General features: G+C 40.4%; 1 protein-coding gene across 1 annotated transcript in view; it reads left to right on the top strand.

The window, feature by feature from the left end:
• The window catches only part of zcchc24 (zinc finger, CCHC domain containing 24), a 41,270-nt gene that overhangs the window by 2,768 nt on the left and 16,932 nt on the right, over positions 1-21,570 (top strand). The window contains exon 2 of the mRNA XM_063491850.1: positions 707-907. Within this exon, the coding sequence (XP_063347920.1) occupies positions 707-907 (201 nt within the window). The remainder of the gene's footprint in view (positions 1-706; positions 908-21,570) is intronic.

Here is a 21,570-nt window from a genome sequence, read left to right on the forward strand (position 1 = left end):
TTTCCACATGCCTACGAAATCTCTGACATCGTTTTTTTTTCTCAAGAGAGGTCACTCCGATATTAAATGTCAGGCCAGATAATTAGTTAGGCTTCTCCTAGGTTAATTGCCTGGCTGTATGAATATTTGCTAAAATCAGATTAAATTTCACCCAGTGGTCAAATCACGTCTGTCTCTTCCGGACTGCATTTGAAAAGAGGAAGACATGAACGAAAAGGGAAATAAGGAAAGGCAGGGAGCGCTTTCCCTGTTATTAATATTCAGAGGGCATCTTCTGCGAATTCAGTTGGCCTGGTGGCACGCAACAGTGCATCCTGTGTCTCCGAGCAGACTACAGACTCGGATGGCGGATAGTTTACCACCAGCAGTGCATGGCGTTAATGCTGATGTTCCGCTGGGTGGCCGGGGGAACATGCTTCCCATCTTGTTTACAATGAGTCATACTTTGTCCTGTGTTTCTCTGAGGACATGCGCAGTACTTTTCCAGTACATGAGCACAGCTGGGCCTCGTGCCAGATGTTCCGAATTTAATGACCGAAATTATCTTGGAGTTCTTTTTCCGTTTTTGTGTTTAGTTTTTCTTTACTTTTTGTACAAGAGCAAACAGGACAGAGAGCACATGTAGGAACCTGTCGTCTAATCTAAGCATTTCACGAGAAGCAGAGTTTCATGTTAACAACAGGCTGTATCTGGTGTTATTTTTCAGGCCTTAAACAACAACGTGTATAAGAACGTGTCTCCCTATGGCTCCCTGAACAATATTGTGGACGGACTCAACTCCCTGACGGACCATTTCTCAGACCTTTCCCTCTCTTCTGAAACAAGAAAACCGAACAAAAGACCCCCACCCAACTACTTGTGCCACCTGTGCTTCAACAAGGGGCACTATATCAAAGACTGCCCTCAGGTGAGACTGTTAACACACACGTATGACATAATCTAGTCATCAGGTGACACAGATGGCTTATAATCACTGTTGAATCTTTCAGTGTGTCTCATTTGCTTAATCTTGACATTAGACTTCTTCATTGACTTTTTATTTGGTTCACACAAACCAATAATGGCACTAAAATCTAAGCTTGCTGCAGTCAGTCACTCTCTCCCTCACTCTCTTTCTTTCTTCCTCTCTTTTTGGATCTGGTCTGACCTACTTGTTAAACAGGCTGGCCTCTGTCTTCTGTAGTCATGTGTGTGTGTATGTGTGTGTTTGTCTTGACTGGCAAAACACTGCACAACAAAAAGACTACACGTTATAGGCATATGTTATGTCACGGCCATATTTTCAAACTCCCAAGTCAAAGGTGAAGAGTTTGAATCAGATCATCATGTTGACTGTGTATGAGTAAATAGTGTAAGTGCCATTTTCTGACATGTAGCCACAGTTTTTATATCCACAGTTGTACATCCACTTAAACTGTCGCTATTACAGCCACAGTTTAAGTGGGAAATTTCAGTGGGAGCATTCCTCTCTCTGTTTCCCACTGATTCAGCCTGTTATGATGCAGCTTTTTTTCCTTTTTTTTGGTGAGGCACCATGACAAATCCACCTTGAGGTCTAGTATCGAGGTTACTGGGTACCAGTGTGTGACAAATGGGGCTCCAGCTGTTGTCAACACCCCTAAACCGTAGCTTGATTTGGAAAAGAAAAGTATTTATATATTTATCCTGCCTGTCTGTCTCTCTGGTGTGAACTATAGCGGAACATAATGTGTGAAAGGAAAAGCTTCGTTTGTAGCTGCTGTAGCAAAATTAAAGTGTATTTTCTAGGACTAGACTGTGAAACTGCTATGGTCCGATCTGTCATTATGTTGTTGTCTAGCAGCTTGTAAAGGCAAACTCATGGAGTGCCAAGTGAGCTAATTTCATAGGAAGAACACAAAAGCACCTTCCCTTGGAACTGTGGAGTTTCTGAGTTTTTAGTTGGACCTTACACTCCCTCATCTTTCAGTTGCCTCCCCCGTTTGTCTCCTCTCCCTTTCCCTGGGTGAGGTGCAACAGCCGAACCCCAGCCCTAAGTTTCTTTTGCATGAAAGTGTAATGAGGAGCAGATGTGAGATTAAAATGCTTTGACTCGCTTTATGACATATGATGACTGGTCTCACGAGGTCTGTATAAGACCAGTGTAGTGATGAAATATCTCCTGGGCAGCCCCAAACTGCAGTGTGTGGGAATTAGATCATCTGCTCACAACTCTTCCTGGAATTTGGTTTTGTACTATATCATGCAACATGTAACTTTTTACCTCCATCTTCCTTCAACTAATACTGTACCTGTGGATGTGAGCAATGATGAAGTGATACTCAGCGCTGGCACAGGTGCACATGAAACGACTCACAGTTTAGTGTCTTTAGTACTAAAACCATATATCTGCTGTATATTAAGTTTCACTTTACCGTTTCAAGATGAAAAAAGGCTAAACTGTTCCTTTATTAAATAAAACCCCTTTGACAGCAGGGAGCAGTGAAATGAATCTTTCCATTGTGTATGTCAGAAACACCCTCAGCCGTCTTCTGGTTTGTATTTCAGCTGTTCGTTAAACTGCCAGCAGTAACTCAGAAAGCAGCAAAGTCTCCAAACAGCCTCAACACCTACCATCTCAGTTATTTAGGTCTCTCCTGGGCTTTTCCTCCATAAGCTTACCTTCCATTTGTGCTACATCATTTACACTATTGCCCTCTCACCTGTCACTGCATGCCTAAGCCAAGGATAGTTCTTCCTTATTTAACCAGCTGAAGATACGAATAATATATGTGGCACACAAGCGAGAAGAGCTCTTCTTAAGAGTGCTTGCTCGCCAAGTCTGGTGTCATTCTCTAAACAAGAACTCCTCATTCTAAATGATCAGTACTCTGTTTTACATTGTACAGTCGTGTGTTCGTACTAAGAAAGAGTTTGTCCTGTTCAGAGAGGCTTTGCCAATGAAAACAGAAGCTCTTGCTTCACCGGGTCCTGCAAAGTTTGTCATCCTAGTCCAGCACAGAGTATGTAAAAGCTTCCTCGTCTACTTCACCTCACCGCCTTTTATTGAGGTGTTTTGTGCTAAGACTGTCAAAGGGTCAAGTAAGTTTCTCCTTTATTTATGATGCTTTTTTTAGCTTTTCTTTATTGTTTTGCTTTTTGAGTATATAGAGGTAGGCCAAAGTGCTAATGCATTAATTGAAATTGAAGACCCCCCTCCCCTTTTTTTGTTTTTACATGTTAATATTGGAAACACAGGCAAGGTTTGTGGTTGTGCTGAGAGATTTATTTTTCAGGAAACTTGTAGCTGAGTGAAAGCCACAGGCCTGGCAGCAGCTGCCCAGTGCTGCCTGTCATGGGGACAGAGGTGTTATGTAAACTGGCTTTTATTCGGGAAAATGACGTCGCTCCCCTAGTTATGAGCAGAATGCCTCTCGCTGCCACGCTTTGGCCCCGCTCCAAGATGTCTTCCACTTGCACTCATGATTTGGTTTTGTTTAGAGGACTAATCCTCTCAACAGCTGGCCCCACCTCTGATTTGAGTGATCAGAGTGATGCAGTGACTGACAGGCTCACCAGAGGTAGAAAGATGAACTCATGGAAAGTTTCTTTGCTGTAATGCAGGTTTATGGGTGGGCGGGGGTGGATCTTGCTGTTGTATGTTTTATGTGTGTCTTTGAGCTACGCTGGACTCTCGACTTACAATCCCTCATTCCTGAACATTATGCAACCCCTGGTCCAGGATCTTCAGAATTACAGTTAGCACTGCACGCTCTTATTCTTCTGAGAAATGCCAGATTGTTGTTGTTGTTGTTGTTGTTTTTTACTGGGAGAATACCACAAAAATGTGGTTTCTCATCTCTCATATGAGGTTAACCAAAACTGCTAAACTTTTTGGAGGCATTGTTTGACAGCTTAAAAAAAATCACAATCATCTGATTGAGAACATTTGGTCTTTTTAAGCAACATTCATTATTTTTCAGGAAAGATGCTTTTTATTTATTTTTTTCTTTTTATGAGTTAAATGCAAAGAGGCAGCTGTGGGTCAAGTGGTAAACTTGTTTGTCTACTGACTGCATGGCTGGTGGTTTCTGGCTCCTCTGTCTGTCTCAACACTCAGAACCTAAAGCTTTTCCTGCTCCTATGGTAGCTTCTTCTTCAGTGGTGTCCACTCTAAAAATATGCATTGTGATACATATATTTATATATGCATTAAATATGCATTAACACGTTAATTAGTCAGCTTTTGTGGAGGAAAACAGGCTAGCGCTTTGCTCTTGTTTTCACACTTTGTGCTCAGCAGATGTTGCTTTATATCTAACAAACAGATGTGAGCGGTATAGTCTTTTGTTTTAAACAAGAGCTTTTATGCAGCTGTAGCATCAAACCAACTCACATAAGCCTTTGAATTTGCATTGCTTAAATTGCTAATGATGATATAGCCAAAGATGTTGTACAGGTTTGTCTGCAAGAGCATAGTGATCCCTATACAGATCCCTCTTTATCAAGCTTTTTTGTTCCCATTTGGACTGTGTTGTCTAAATTGTCTATGTATTTTAAATATTTCCAGCAAAGTATGACAGAAGATAGAATCAAGCCATTTAATTTACCAAAGGCTTTTGCACAGGATGCTTCACTCTAAAAGCACAGGCACTAACTTTCCCTCTCACGTCTATGGCTGCCAGTCAGTCGGCAGGCATCTCCACTTGCGTATATCTAATGCAAATCACTGCGATGGCGTTCACGCCTCATGTGGCGTGAATTTCAGCAGGAGTTTGTACTTTGTAACAAATGGTCTCCACGATCTCCCGTAAAAGTGGAGACGAGAGTTGACCTTTGAACTAAGGGCGTCCTCGGAGGAGAGGCAAAAGAGCAACGTGTGACTTTCCAGAGTGTGTGCTTTCCCGTCAGCCGTGGTGGTAAACATAATGACTTGTCATTACTGCAGCCCGCTTTGTCTACCATAACAAACATCAGTGGTTTTGACAAAACATATTTGCTTTTAAATTTTCCGGCGCTTGCCTCTGACAGAGCGGCGATCCTTTTCGGATTTGGTTGGCAGTCACGCTGAGAGAATTGTGCAATGTTTTTAATGTTTCAGTTTGTTGTTGTATGTGTGTCTGTGATTTGTCAAAAACACACTGCAAATTTGTAATTTACCAGCGTTACATCACTGCACAGAGCTGTGTGTGTTTGCTTCACTTTAGGAAAAACAAGTATTTTAGCTCAGCGTGGGAACACCCAATTTCCTGCAGAGTGTAACTCATATTAAAGCCTTAATCGAATCTGATTCAGGTCTTTAGCCGAGTTTCACCTTTCCAGCATGTGTTATCTCTTCCAGTTAATCTGAGCATGAGGATCTAACGTCTGATCTTTTTTGGGGCAATATTTATTTAACCGAGACTTCAAAAAGACGATATTCAGTGCTTATCAATTTAAATTTTTACACTTTTAGCCAAAATTAATTTAACCATTTAACAAGGATGCTAGTTTTTGGGGGGGTTTACGAGAGGCGGGGCTTTCACGTTTCAGTGGTGGTGTTATTGGTGTGTCAGTTCTAACAGTTAATTTAGAAACTGTTTGGCTTTGTTTGTGCAACTCTGCAGTGCTAAAACAAGAGGCTTCATTACATTCTGCTGGTTATGATAGTTTAATCAACACTTCTGCCTTGCAATCCCAAAAATCTGATCATCCCTAAGACTCTCTCAGACATAATATAGCCACTATAATTAGCCCATTTACCCTTTCTATTTCCCTTATAGATTTTATGAGCTGATATCATTTAATTTTGTAAGAGATTTTAACGTAATTTAAATTCCAAGTGCATCAAAACAACACAGATGAATAATTTTGGGTCTGTGTCACCAGAAACAACAATAGATGGAGTGAATGGGGCTGTTCCTCGCTCCTGTTTATTTTATTCCTCTATGTGGTAAATTTTACAAGGGTTGAATAGAAAGCAGTCTTCTGATCACAGTCACAACTTCCTTTGGTCTTTCAAAGATTCACTTTTAACCAGTTAGCATTTTTTCAGGGGACAGTCCCCTGGATACATCCTGAAAGACGTATTGCAGCGGGAGTTCCTGTGGTTGGAACAAGCACAAAGGTGTGGGCTGCCTTAAATAAAATCCAGAAAAAAGCAGCTGCTAGTGTAAAACAGCCCAATGGTGGCGAGACCTAAAAGGCTCAAAAGTGTGGCTGCACTTCACTAGAAATAATACTGCCAAAACTGCAACAAGTCCTTTGCATGTTTGGCAAATCTTGTGCACATAGTGTGGCTTTTTCTGTCAGAGCTGTGGGTATGAATATTAACATAAAAGTGTCAGAATAATAGGATGCTGTCACTTCAACAGACTGTTGAAGCCACCAATATAAAGTGTCCCACATATTTAAAGGGCTCTGCGCTCCAGCTTTCTATTAAAATTCAACTTTTTCAGTCAGCAGTAAGAAATTCAAGCACAGTCTAAATTCTGGTGTCATGTGCGACTTCTATCTCATATTAACAGCGCCGTCTTAAACCTTTGGCAAAACATTTTGCAACTCTTGTGTTGGAAACATGCTGCGAAATTGTCTAAACTAGCTTTCTATCCTTCTTTGCTATTCAGCCCAGTGCTGATTATTCACTAGTCCAGCAGATTATATGAGCTTAATGTAGCTGGAGACGTTTGCACTCTCCCTGGAGGCTAATGTTCCTGGGAGGAGAAAGAATATACATCTGTCTTTTTGCTTTTCTAATCTATGTTTAACCCACTCTTGCCTGAGTTGAAATATATATATATATTTTAATGAAATACCAGTTTATTCAGCCTCTGACAGCTGTTTTCTGCCATTTTTTCTTGAATCTCTCTCTACTTACACATCCGGCGGTTTGTTAAAGCTGTCAGTAAAACAGTCCTTCAGCACCACAGTCACAATTCAACATTTGTCATGAGAAAGAGTTTCACATTTTACCCCCACGATCTGCTGTGCCCCAGGGGCAGGTTCTGACACGGCTGCACTTATTTTGCAGGGGCAGGGAGGCAGTTTGGATGTGTCACTGTCATGCCATTCAGCACTATTGTGTTTGTCTGGCACAGAGAGGGCATAGTCTGAAAGCTTGAGAAGGGCATAAGAGCCGAGAGACAGCGGACCAGTGAAAGGGGAGCGAGGGCACTTCCTCTAAACGGAAATCAAAGTTAAAAGAATGATAAAAGTGTGGTTTCCTGCCAGCTGGTTCGCGTTCTGTCCAGAAATCCCATTGTTCCTCTCAGTTTTTGCTGAGACAACAATCACACCACTTCCTGTTTTGGTAACTGTGACACTTAAAACCCGATCTCTGGGACTCCAGCATGCTGTTACATTTGCCGCAGATAGATAAACTCGCAGCTGTTTGCAGATTAAATGCTGAAATATGGACGAAGACACGGTGCACCATCTGCTCACTTTTAGGTGAAGCTAAGCTGCCGTAAAGTCCGTCAGCTTTCTCGCTGGAAATGGATTATGCACGTTGTGTCATTTGATTAGTCCTCCTTTTCACGCTCAGATGAAGGCTACACAGTGTAAATGATGTTAGAAGGCTCCATTAGCTTATTTTTGGATAGTTTCTTATGTAACACTTTTTCCATCACGTTGCTGAGCCAGCACTGTAAAATGGAGGCTTCAGATAATAAAAGAAAATAAACAATAATGTGTTCGGAGCTCTTGCTCATCACACTGGTTTATGTAATTGTGTTTTTGCAGAATGAGGGAAACCAGGTCAGCACTCATTTTGGAACCAAGTTTCAGTATCTGTTATGTTATTGTACTATAGTGAAAAATCCTTTGTAAAATGTGCAGTTTTACCTCTCTACTGGATATTTAACAGATGGTACTGAATATATAGAAAAATATATACATGCAGCTATGACAACAGTGAAGACAGTGTTACAGTTTTTCAGCCCCATAATGAGGCCTCGGGAACTCGGGAACAGGATGGTTCACTTTTCACTCAGAGAGAAAGGAGGAATCAGAGGGTCAAAGGTCACATTTTCACTACAGCATGATGTCCTGTTAGCAGACAAGGGCCAAAAGCTCTGTTAGCTCATACTACTCATATTGTTAGGAGTTGTAGTAACACAGATTTATCCAACATCAGTTTATTGAAAATGGTAGTTTTGCTATTTTTTTATTTCCTGTTTTGACAGTACTGGTAATATAATTTGTTTATCTTTGGGGTTTGACTTGTTGGTTAAACAAAGGAAAGCATTTCAAGATGCAGCCTTGTGCTCTTCCCTGCAGAAATTGTCATAGACTCTTCTCATTGGTTAATACACCATGTAGTGTGCGCGGGTCACTTACAGTGATGCTTAATAGCTATTTTGATGCTAAAATTGTGTGATTGGGTTCATTTGGATTAATTTACAGGCTCAAAGACAGATATCAAACAAACTTTGTACAGGTAATTTAAATGATGCACCAACAAGCTATTTAACCGTGGTCTTATCTCTCTCTGCTTTAACTCGTTAGTGAGCTGAGAAAGCCATTAAAACCTACCTGAATAAAATATCCACATCAGACTGACTTTGGTATTTGTTTTAACTAATTGCTCCTAATTGAGATGATTCATATGGAAAAAAAGAAACAACAATTTTTTTTTTTATAAGACTAGGCTGAAGGAGGGGACGGACAAGCAGATGGACGGACAGAGACGCTGTGAGGCTGCGAGTGCTGGCACACTGGACTGAGTTTGGTGTCAAGAGATCAGGGACTGACACTGCTAGCTTTGTATCACACTTGAATGGGCACCTTAGGGAGAGACCGTGGTTCTGAATGGGAGCTATTGGGGAAAACCCTAGCGGTGGGAATGGAGGCTGGTAATTAAGGCAGTCATTGTGTGTCTGTAGGATATGCTAGACGGAGAGGTCAGGAAGGCAGGCCTGTATTGTTCCCCCAGCAGGGCCCTCACTTCATCAGACTAGTGCGTCAGACTCAAGTATGTTTGGAGAGAGCCTTGGATCTTACAGAGAAGAAAAAAGGAGTACAACAACAAACCACACACAGCGAGTCCTATATAGTCTGTTTGTCTATATGTCAACGCTTAGGGGCCTCTTCTGTGGTTTTCATTTTGTGACTGTTTTTTGCTCTCTGTGTCATTAAGTTTGGGAGGCTATCCAGAAGCTGCAGCCTTGCCAGGGATCAGGACAGTGTTTGCAGATTAAACCAGAGTTGCGCTCAATAATGGGAAGCCATAGGGGTGTGTGTGTGTATGCATGTGTGCGTGTGCATCATTAGTAAGTTTTAAAAAATGTTTTGCACAAGGTAAAACGAATCAAAAAGATTAAAATAAGAATATAAAGTCACATGAAGACATAGAGGGGTTATAGCTTCAGAAAGCATGACCTCTAAATAACATTAAGTCATTTATAATATCAGAGATCTGTAATAAATTAAGCATAAAATATAACATGGTGGTTTAATGCTTTTTAATTTATATTTAAAAAGAAAAACACAATAAAAGCTTCACATCCCTTCAGTATGTGTTATATAAATATAATAAAGATATAAGATGTTGTATGTTGTTTATTAACCTCCTAGGACCTGCCATCCACATATGTGGACATCACATTTTGGGTTATTTAGACCAAAATACTCAATTTTGCTCTACAAGGGCCTGATATCCACTTACGAGGACATTATACTGCTACTGTTCTATCAAAATTTTAAATAAATATCCTCATTTGTGGCTCTCATTTTTCTTAAAAACAAAAATAAGGTAAAAAAAAAAATCTGGTAATCCTTTGTTTTTACATTCATTGGGCCCCAATATGCCCAAATATCAAAGAGAAATTAAAAATGCATGTTGTGGAAGAGTTCGGGTCTTAGGAGGTTAAAGTAAGAAACCAGGGGAAAAATCATCATCACAAAAAATTAGAAGCTGATTTATGTGAATTTGCAAAAACCTTTGGTTGACGAAAGAGTCATTGACGGAAATATTTTTTTTTAATAATGATTATGTAGAGCACTGATGGACCTCAAATAGCATGAGGGGCAAATATGAATGCTCACATATGAGCAGGTAATATGGGTCAACTAATCAGACTGCTCTAAATATGAAAGTAGTCAAAACAGATATAAAAGAGGACACAGGTTTCTAGAGTTTGAAGAACTATGTTTCTGCTCGATTTACTTACTTTTTATCCCTTGTTTACTTATAGATCCAATGTCTTTACTTTAAAAAATAATCCACATTTCATTTGGAAACTGTCTCTCTCGCCTCTCGCTATCTGTATGCGCTACCCTGTAGTGTGCTGAGACGTTTCTGGCAGGGATGAGGGCTGGGGGAGGTGCGCTATGGGAATGTTTTTACAGGGTGACCCCTGATCTTCCTTCCAGTCACAGCAAAGGCTCCGAAAAGGCCTTGTGTCTCTCTCTCTGCTTTAACACACGCTCAGTCAGGTTAGCAAAGCGAAAGACTGGGAGCGAGTGCAGACTCCCTGCTAAACAGATAAGGCTTATCAGGGATGTGTGGTGTCAGATGGATTTTTTTCTGTTTCACAGCAGACATTAAAAAGCTGTGCCTCTGTGAACAAAGCACACAAACAAAAAACGGTCAAGATATTTTAGTTTTGAGAAGTTATATTGGAAAGAGCCTTTCATAGTCAGAGCATTTAGAAACCATATAGGGCCATAGGTCCAATATAGCATTGCCACCAAGTGACGCTGAGATTAGCAACACAGGTGTACGGTATATCCGGCAGAGTGACTCTCAAAAATACAGTCTGCAGAGGGACATGCAAACAAATCCTGCCACGTACAGAAAATGCAGGTGACACATGCAGCATATGCACAGACAGCAGTAGCAAAAGCCTCCTCTTGCAAGCAGATGACAATATTTTGTGCACCTCTGTATGCACCAGTGTGCGACTCAACCTGCTCTTGTCATTCATGGACTGGTAATATAACGCTGCTGTGCAGCTGCACAGCTTGTTGAGTGTAGCGGGGCTGTGGCTATGTCCAAGGCTAGCAGAGGGTAAAGGGGAAATTCACACCCGTGGCCTCACTTATCAAAAGCCCTTAACGCCTAGTAAATATGGCATATGTAAGTTTAAGAGTAGGGTAAAGTTATACAATGTGTGTGAAATGAGGCGTCTTGCATTTCAAGCAGATGTGTTGATGATCCTGCGCCATTGGCTTGAACCGGGACAGATCCCAGTTGGCTTGTTCTTGTGTTTTCTATGAACGAAGCATGAAGAAAAAGAAAAAGCACCCTGTCAAAACCATCAGCTTTAAAACAACAGCGTGTTACTGGTATGACTCAAAACACCCACATGCTTGGCTATCAGGGGTATTCATTAGTCAACATGTCACTGAGATCCTTTGGCCGATTAGTTGTGGAAATCTAGGAATCTGGGAATGGGGTTTTGGCAGAGAGCGCGCTGGCATCATGATATGCCTCTGCAGCTGTCTTGGACATGAATGACATGGGTCTGCTCCTGAGGAGAACAGTTTGGACATGCATATGCACAAACATACACAAACATGCTATATTATGCCTTAAGTTGCTGTAGTGACTAAAGGAAGCGTGAAGTTTAGAGTAAAATTTCATGTTGTGTGGGAGATTTTTACCATTGAAATCAACTGCTTACCCCACAACATAACCTCCGCCTCCGCTTTATCAAAGCAATCACAAAATGCAGGTCACTGAATGTAATTTGCAAACAATAACATTATTAGAGATGACCAAGCCGAGATTTGTTGCGATCTGTATCAACAGATCAGAATATCATGCTTCCGACTTTGCCAATTTGGTTTCACAATACGGTTACTGAGGGCTTAATTGCCTCTGCAACTAAATTATGTTTTAGGATCCTTCTGCTAAGTTAAGCCACTCACAAAAATATGTTGTTCAAAGGCTGAAAAACCTGAATGTCTGCAGGTAATTTAAAAAAACAAAAAGCTAATCTAGTTCATCTGGTGAAAGATGCTCTCCTGTGGGGATGTTTTTTATGATGCCATATTTTTATTGCTGCCTGTATTTCATTGTTTTGGGTTTTTTTATTATTTTAAAGAGACAAATGTAAGTAGAGTTGAAAACACTATCATTTTCCGATCTAGTATATTGTTCTTGTTCAAATGTGTCAAGAATTTCTTGGTGGGCAGTAATGACATTTCAAAATCCAAAACGCCTCAGCTTTTGCTTTCTGGAAAAGTCTCTGCACTTATCTACATGACTGCAAGCTGTGGGATGTTTTATATTTGGTGCAGCTGTCTTGATTTACCTTTTTCCCTGTGTGATATGTCAGCTTGTCATAGAACAGACTAAACATAAGCAAAATGCCTTGTAGTGTTACGGGACTTCTCAAGAAAATGTGAGAAAATGTTAAATCAAGGTACTTGTTCTGTTTTAAGGTTATATTATAAAAAGCAGCTTTCGTGTGTCTTCTGTGCTTCGCTCTCTTCCAGTAGGAACACACACGTACAGTGCAGAAGTCTACAAAAACACACACGGATAGACACACACACACACACACACACAGTGCTCACACAGTTACTCTGCCAAAGCAGAGGCCATTTCCAAGAATGAACTATTCTGGCGCCTCCACGGGTCTCGAAATGGACTTGTGGTTATATTTTAAAACAGTTGGAGTGGCTCTCCTCTCAAATTTTTCCCTGGATATGACGGTAACAAACGCATTTATGAAAATTTTGGCGGTTAAACCCTGAAACCCTAAAGAGCAGTGTCACCATCTCACACTTGAAAATATTCAGCATCTAGTCATTTTAAATGCATTGCTGTCCACCTTATATAGACTGCACTGCTGATATAGATTTTTTTTAACTGTTACAGGTCAATGTGGGGCTATGATCCTTTTAGGAAAAGATTACAGCTTTAAAATAGCCGTGGATTTGATTATAGCCGAGCACTTGGTTGTGTATCAACATTGTTATGGCTCCTTTCCACATACCACATGTTTCACTTTTCTCTGTCCCTTGCTGTCTTTGCTGCTTTCCTCACACTTCACACTTGAAGGTGAGTAAGCGAGGCAAAAGACCCTATGACAGCACAAATGCCTACTAGGGCATATTTAGACCTCGAAACACCAGGTTGTGCTATTGTGAGTAAACCCCTTTTTATAGTGTAATGAATGGTGAGGGTATATCCGAATAGCTGAAATAAAGAGCTTGTAGAATATGAAACCTTTTTAAGAATAGCACTGTGACCCACATGGGTGCAGAGCAGGTTTAAATGAGTGCTAGTTGAGTGGCTGATGACTGTGACTGTGATGGTAAACTTGGAGAAGTCATATCTAGTGAGCTCACATACCTTTTGCTAACTTAGTTATACTAGAAGCTATGTTAGAAAATGCATTGTTGCTTTGTCAGCAACTTTATATTCAAGTGCAAATGTTTTATTTAAATATGCAGTCTTATTAAGATTGAGATCTAGTTTTCAGTAACGACCTGTGTTCACAAAAAACATATACAAAAATTGAGACAGACAGCCACATAATAAAATGACACATTATACGTGATCACAAATTAAGAATAACATGTGCAAGAGTAGCTTCTTAATTTTTGTAACGCATTGTATTTATTGGCAGCGAAGTATTTAAAACCAGTTTATTTAAAATTCAATGTACATTAAAGGTTTAAAACAATCGTCTTTTAATTGTTAGATTCAATTCAGTTATATTTATATAGCACCAAAACACAAAAATAGTCACCTCAAAGCCTTATATTCTAAGATAAAGACCCTACAATAATACTGAGAAATCAGACTATCGCCCCCTATGAGCAAGCAATTGGCGACTGTGGGAAGGAAAAACTCTCTTTTAACAGGAAGAAACCTCACACTCCTCACAGTGTTACTGGAGGTCAAGGCAAGGCCACCTAGATTAAGTATCTGGTCAGACACCATCTAAAATTTTTAGGATTTTTAGGACCGAGTATGATAACCTCAGTTTGATGTGAATTTAAAAGTAGGAAATTGGAAATAGATAAAGCTGGGTATCATCTGCATAGCAATGTAAATATATGCTATGCTTTCTCCAAATAGTGCCTAACATCTGTATATTTGCATTTTTTCACCCAGCACTAGGTAGCTTATTGGAAAAAAAATGCTGTAACAACAGCTGTTCTCTTGTTGCTATAAGTACAGTGAATGAGGTACCCAAGTAACCTATTAGTAAATGAAGAAATCGCTGTATGCATGCCTGTCTTAACAACTGTCTACAAACTTGTATTTCTTTGTGTATTGCTAGGGACCTGATTAAATTCAGTGCTGGGTTTGAGGTTGTTCAGATGTGTTGGTTTCATTGTCAGAATCTTTTCTGCTGAGCAATAAATGGGTAAATCTTTTATATCATAATCAAAGGCAGATGTATGCTGATGTCCGAGTTCAGATAGTATTGTGGCTACTGCAACCCCTGGCTGCAGTGAATAGTATGTGGACGATTCATGGAGCAGATGTTGTCTGATAAAAATCCGGATTAGACTTTTGTTTCTGGGGTAAAAAGAAGGTAAAAAGAAAATGAATTTCTTGGCAATAATTTCATGGTTCAGGCTTTTAAGGGCTAAACGGCATTAGCTGTTTAAGGAACCGTTTTTTCTCTTGGTGTAGCCCTTTAGAAATTGAGATGGGGAAAATTTATTTCAGAGAAATGAAATAAAAAATGCATTTGTATTATCAGATTATTATTCATTTAGCCATTGTGCGTGTTTACTTGCAGATACTTTTATTCCGAAAAGCAGTTTCTAAAACCCAACCACGTGTTTATCCCACACCACTTTGAGCTTACATAACCCTGAGACAGAACCACACAAACAAATGAAAAAAGTGTCCAATAGAAAAAAAGCTTCTGATCAAACAAATCAAGCTGATTAACAATAACAAATCAGAAGACTGAATGAGAATGTTGGAAACAACTATTATATACTTCTTTGCATCATTGTGTAGGAAGTCCAGACGCTTTTCTTTCCAAGCTCCTTAGACTACGATGACCTGGATGACTGAGAACCTTCACAGACATTGTGTAGGTGTGTAATTTCATGCATTGTTTTTCAATAAATTATAGATTAAAAATGAGTTTAATCCATTGTATGTAACTTATATAATATCAAATTTGGCACAAACAAAATTAACAAAAAAAGGAGAGAAGGGAGAAACCATTGCAGCCAAGGTTTTAATATGTATCATCAGAAGGACAACTTATTATCTGTAAAAGTTTCATTTATGATCTGAACCCTCTGATTTGTGAGCCAGCAAACACAACCTTATTGTCATAATGTGTTTGTGTTAACTTGTTTTTTCAGGATGACCACATGCATGGGTTTACATGCTTGGTGGTATAAGAAGTTTGAGTGAACCAAAGTGTATCCAAATGAAGTTAGGTGCCGTACATGATGTGTAATGCTGTGGTTTATATTTAGAGACAGCTGTAGAAGATAAGAATGCTTATCTCAGCAGTTGTAGATGTGGGGCTGTGAAACTACGATGTGGTTACTAGGCAGATGCAAGCCCCTGTGATTATACTCAACAAAGCATTACTAAGGTGGTTTTGCTTGAAATTTTCCACTAAATATGTGCCTCAAAAGTCACACGTGCACTTTTGTTGAGTAAACTCAGTATATTACAAGCTTGATTATTGGCTCTTTGGCATGAGTAATGCTAAATTAAGTGAAAGGTGGATTCATAGTGAAAAATTCTATCTTCATATAGGCTAACAAGTAGCTTTCTTTTGTGGTGTAACAGCTTCAACAGCAAAACCTGGGTGTAGTTTGAGGTGTATACACAGTGCAGTACATAACCATCAAAGTGTGAGGTTTTGTGTTTGAAGGCTCCATGAATGACATTTTAAAAATGTTGGCTGTACTGAAAATAGTCAGACCCCATGATTAATAGATATATGTTGAGGAAATATTTCCTTGTCATGTTTAGGTGAAGAATCGGGCGCGATTGATCCTTTGATCTTGCTTGATGTTTCACAGAGGAGAACTGGTTCTCAGGTTTAAACCACATCCAGGTTCCTGCCTCCCTCCTCCCCCCTGCAGCAAGCTTTCATCAAACCACTGAGACTAGCACGCTAACTGAAACCACATTAAAGCAATTAGAAGTCTTATCAGAAATGCTACGCTTAATGACCAAACCAAACAAAAACCCTGAAAGACTCAAAGCAAACATTGTGGACTGAACCCCATCCGCTGTATCTGTAAATCTATCTCTTTCTGAGCTCCAGCCAACCTAAATAGAGATCTTGAGACGAGGACACAAGAGCAGACACACACGCAGATGTATGCGCACGGACACACTCGCGCTCGGGTCTGGTCTTCTCTGTTGCTCGCTGAACGATGTCCTGTGGGATGCGGAGAAGGCAGAGCGGGGCTTGAGCTCCTCCGCTGCTCCTTTGTTTACACTGATGGTTTCCAGATGCTAGGTAGTGATTGGAGCGCTACGGAACGCTGGGGAGCAGCCCAGCAGTTTAGGGTCTGTGCCAACAAGCTGGGATTAAGGCAGCTTTAACTTTGATACTTGAAAAAACACAGCTTTGTTTTGTAATAATTTTGCAATTGTTTCCAATGGATGACAGAGTTTTTCTTTTTAAAAATGATTATAAATTATTCCTTTGCATGTGGCAGTCATAAATGTACATGCTGTTGTCTTCACTGAATGAGGGGGGGGGGGACACATGCAACGTACAATGACGTCTTAGGTCATTAAGTGTAATTATTAGTCACAATATGTAGACTTGGATTAATTGCATCTGACTGTAATTAACATATTTGTTTTACTCGGTAATTTGACTGCATGTTTCTTTAAACAGGCTCCAGCCAGGCATTTCTTCTGATGCTGATTGCAAAGAGAGATTTTGCACCCTATAATTTTCCTCTACTTGTTTTTCTGGAGCAGCCTGAGTATATTGTCTGTATTCTATGTTGCCTTATTCGGGGAGGGGGGGGGATTGTTTTCATAAACAGAGGTGCATTGTCCCTGAGGGAGGGCAAATTTATCACTTAAACACCTGTTCCTCCCGTCACTTTGAGCCACTTTTCCTTACAGGCATTATAAAGAGACAGCTGCACCAGCAAAGGAGTGAGAGAGAGGTGAGAAAGATTGCAGGGGGGGGGGAAGAGAGAGAGAGAGGGAGAGATGCACGGAAAACAGTGGCTGTATTTAGAGCTTGTAGTGCATGGTGGGATTGATAAACAGTTCCCATAATGCACCTGACTGAGGTTCTGGCATGAAGTCGCGGCTGTTTAGTCCAGCAGCGGAAACAGCCAATAAAAAAATGCTTGTTCTGTGTGCAGTGGGACACAGCTGAGGTGGGGACAGTGTCATTCTTGTGAGAGTCTTGGAGCAGTGGCCATCTGCACGCCCTCACTTGGCTCTGAGTTCTGACTGACATGGTGACGACTGCATCCTCAGATCTTTATTCTTTAGTTGCTGTGATGTTAGACAATGCGGGTAGTGATGGTCAAAGCAGATGAAATGGTTTAACTAAGACATGGGGAAGTGAGACGAGTCAAAGAGTGCCGCTCTGATTTCCTTCTTTGTTTTTCTAGGTACATGTGGATAGAAATACCACTTAAGAAAATGCAGCGTGTGAAAGTATGAAGCTTTAACTGAATAGTTTCCATGTTTCACATATGACTTGCTTTGATGTGGTCAGCCCAAACCAAATAGCGCAAAAAAACTGTTTTGTCAGAATTATTTTCACCCAAGGAACCCGACAAATGTTTTGCTTTTCTTCCTCTTCTGGTGTGGTTTTTACAAACAACCTTAGGCTCTTCCTTTTAAATGTGAATGGAAAGCTTATGTTATGAATCACTGACCTGTCTGCATCTCGGGGATCATTTTAACTTTGTGGTGTGTTAATGGTATCATCAAATCATACCAAAGAATCTCACACAATGAACTTCCTTGTAAGGGAGAGGCTTGGCTTTGTTTGTTTGCTTCTATGTTTTAAGAGTTATGTTAGATAATCATTACCTATTAAAAACAACAGCTGATAACTTGAGATGCACCAACTGTGAAATTACAGTACTGTGCAAAATTCTTTAGACTCATTTCTTTATATTTTGCTTTGAAAGTTAAAAACAGCGGAGCAGTTGATTGAAACATATGCAGACATAATTGTAAATACAGTATATTAAACGATATAGATGGAGAAGGAAGCAAAATATAAAGAAATAACGGGTCACTTATCACAGTTGCACTGTATTTACTTTATTACTTTATTATTGACAATGAAGTGCATTTGAGCAGTTCTAAGTTCAGAATAGAGTTCTTACACAGTTTTCCAAATTTTTTTTCTCAACTAAATCTCCTTCACTAAAGCCTGATTGATATATCAGTGAGGCCAATATATCAGCCGATATTAGCTATTTAACAATATATTAATATTGAGATTTATGATGACTGATAAATATAAATTTAAGAAGTAAAGAAGAGATAGAAGAAACACCCTTTAACCATGTTACGTAACCATTGATGCTGCATAGTTTGTCCACTAGGGGGCACTCTGCAACGTCCTTCTTGGGAACACATGTTTGGGACGCCACCAATAGCCCTTTTCCACTAGCACCTACTCAGTTTGGCTCGACTCGACTCAGTTTTTAGGGTGTACTTTTTTAGTACTTGCTCTATCGGGGTTCCAAGCGAGCCGAGTCTCTGTTTCGTTGTTTGTGTCGCGTAAAAATGACGTCACTGGACCTTCAGCTGGGTTGCCATAACAACCCCAAGCACATTGAGGGGGTACTCAAATGTAATGGAAAACGGCCAAAAGTGAGTAGAGTCAAGATGACCTGAGTCGATCCGAGAAGCTACTAGTGGAAGCGAGGCTAAATACAACAACCAGATCTGAGAACAAACAAGTCATTCTGGATATAAAACAAGATTACTTTTAAATTGGATTGCCTTGTCATAGTAAGGTAACAAATATTTGGGATATCAGTTTCTGTTTTGTGCATCTGGAAAAGAAAATATCGGCCCATATGTAGGCTTTTTAATGCATTAAATATTGGTATTGGTCACAGTAGAATCTGTCAGACTTTTTATGTCGCTGAAGTGAAGAACAAACTTTAAGCCTTGTTCACATATAAAGGAATTTGCTTGTTGTCACCTATCACTTTTTAAAAACAGTTGGTCACTGGTTGTTCAGGTTATGGCTGTTTTGTAACCTTCTTTCATATTTCCCACCCTGCCTTATGTCGTACAGCAGTCTTTTTTGCTCTTCAGTGATCTCAGCTCAGTTGAAACTAGTTTAACTCAGTGCCCTTTTTGCTTTGCTTTAATGGATATTTCACCTGCCATTCAAACTGCTGAATTTTATTGATATTTTGTGGTCTCTCGTTGCTCGCTGCTGTATTCTCTTACTGTCTAGTTAAGCCGTTTTCTGCAGACTGATAATATAGGAAATCCAACTCAAGGTTAATGTCTCCTCCAATATGTTGAGAAAGTACGAAATCGCCACAACCTTGAAAGGAGACGTCTTTAGCATGATTCCTTTTTATGTTTGGTTTGGAAAGGACGTCTAATATTAAACCAAAGGTAACCTGAAGGAGGATTAATGGTTCAGTGTACAGTCTGGTGTCTGTCCACTCCCCATTGCTCTCAGCAAGGAATGTAAGATCAACACGAATGCAAGGTCAACTTTAGGCTTCAGACGGTGGTCAGGACCACATTTTTCCAGCGGTCAGTAATATAAGACATCTTTTAGAGATTTACAATGGATCAGAATTTCAGGATGGTTTTGTGGCAAAATGGTATTCAAACTGCAATTTCAGAGTCAGATGCCTGGGCTGCATACCTCTCTCCATTTCACAGTATTACCTGATTTACCCAGAAATTTTAAGACGTCTCATTAAATGTAGTCTAGACTGTGATTTCTTACTTAAACACACCTCTTAAAATGCAACAATCTGCCTTTAATTGTGCATCAGATCCATAATATTGTTCTCTCTGTTCAACTAACGCGTGTGGAAGTGGGAGCACATTGGTGCAGCGGTTGCACTGTCACCTCACAGCAACAGGGTTTGAACCACCTGACCTTTCAGTGTGGAGTCTGGATGTTCTTGCATGTGTCTGCGTGTCCTCCCATATTCTACATCCATGCATCTTAGGTTAATTAGACACTATAAATTGGCCTAAGCTGTGTTAGCCCTGTGAGGGACCTATGTCTTCTAGTATAGGCTTTACCCTCCACGCCCCCAAATTGGATATGTGTCTAACAAAATGAATGTACATGTCTTTAAAAATCATAAAATCAGCTCCCCCCTGAGAATTCTCTCTGCATTTCTCCACACGATAACAAGTTGAGTCCACCATAGTTTTGGCCAGCGCTACAGTGGTTAGTTAACGCCGTTTTGTCCCCCCCATCTCTCTCTCGCCCTCTCTCAGTCACTGAAATGTATGGCCTAATTGAAAGCAGAGGAGCAATTTTACGACAGCCCTCAGTGTTTCTCATGTTGCCCTTGCGGAGACCATCTGCTTTGGATTTAGATTTCCACCCTCCTCCTCCTCCTCCTCTCCTTCTCTCAGTTTTTTCTTCCGTTTTTCCACCCTCCTTTGAGGGACTGAATAGAGGGTCTCTCCAAAAAATCATGGGGCTTGTGGTTATTTGTCCACTTTCCTTCTTTTCCATCAAGTTTTTTTTTTGACCAGCAGGTTTTCAAGAGACAGAGGCCGCTTCGAATTCAACTGTGACGTCAGCTCCAGTGCTGATCTCGGTCTCTTGCGTGCCATTTTTTGTCTCCCTCTTTGTTTTACTGTGTCTTGCACAGCTCTGTTTATTCCATTTAATGCACTTTGTGTGCTCATTAATTCTGTGATATTAGCCAAAGAATGATCTGTGCTCTTGTAGCAGAGCGAAACACTTGAGTGGGAGTAATGCAGGAAACCGAGACTTTCCAGTTACGTCTCAAGAGTGTATGAAAACCTGTGTGTGTGGAATTTGCCGAGAGTGTGTGTGTGTGTCTGTGCCGGGGTGTTAAAGGGAACAAGAAGAGGAAAAAGCATTAAATTAGGGCTTGCTCGTGCCTGTGTGTGGCCGTGTTTTGTGTCAGAGAAAGTGGGTATCACGTGTGCATGCTTGGTTTAACAGTTCAATGACCCATAATGTGTATGCGTGTGTGTGTGTGTGTGTGTGTGTGTGTATATGTGCTCTGATCTGGACAAGAGGAGGATATGGTAAACTAGCTGTTGTTATGGAGCATCGCTGCCTTGTCCAAGGCCACTGTCTTACACACACACACACACACACACACACACACACTGACCCTTATCTCGACACACAGGGCTATAGCCTTGCGGACTTAAACAAACACTAAGTAATATGACAAACACTGCTTGCAGCCTCCTAGCACGGATCCCCATAGGCCCATTCGCCGTTTCAAGCCCTTGTTTCCACTTGACGGACACCTAAAATGCTCTAAATTGGTCAGATATGTCCATTTAGCTTTTAGCTTGTCACAAGCTTGAATGGTTTCAACTGTAGAGAGCAACGGAAAACAAAACACATCCTCCTGTGCAGGCTCATCTCCAGAGCGTTGCATGGTGTGATGACGCAATTCCATTAAATTAGTCATTGTATTGTGTCTGTTGTGGACAGTTTGTAAATGTTGTTTTAAAAGATTATTTTCCTGGAAATGAAGCTTAAC

Source organism: Pelmatolapia mariae, linkage group LG13 (genome assembly GCF_036321145.2).
Source record: "Pelmatolapia mariae isolate MD_Pm_ZW linkage group LG13, Pm_UMD_F_2, whole genome shotgun sequence".
Classification (NCBI taxonomy): domain Eukaryota; kingdom Metazoa; phylum Chordata; class Actinopteri; order Cichliformes; family Cichlidae; genus Pelmatolapia; species Pelmatolapia mariae.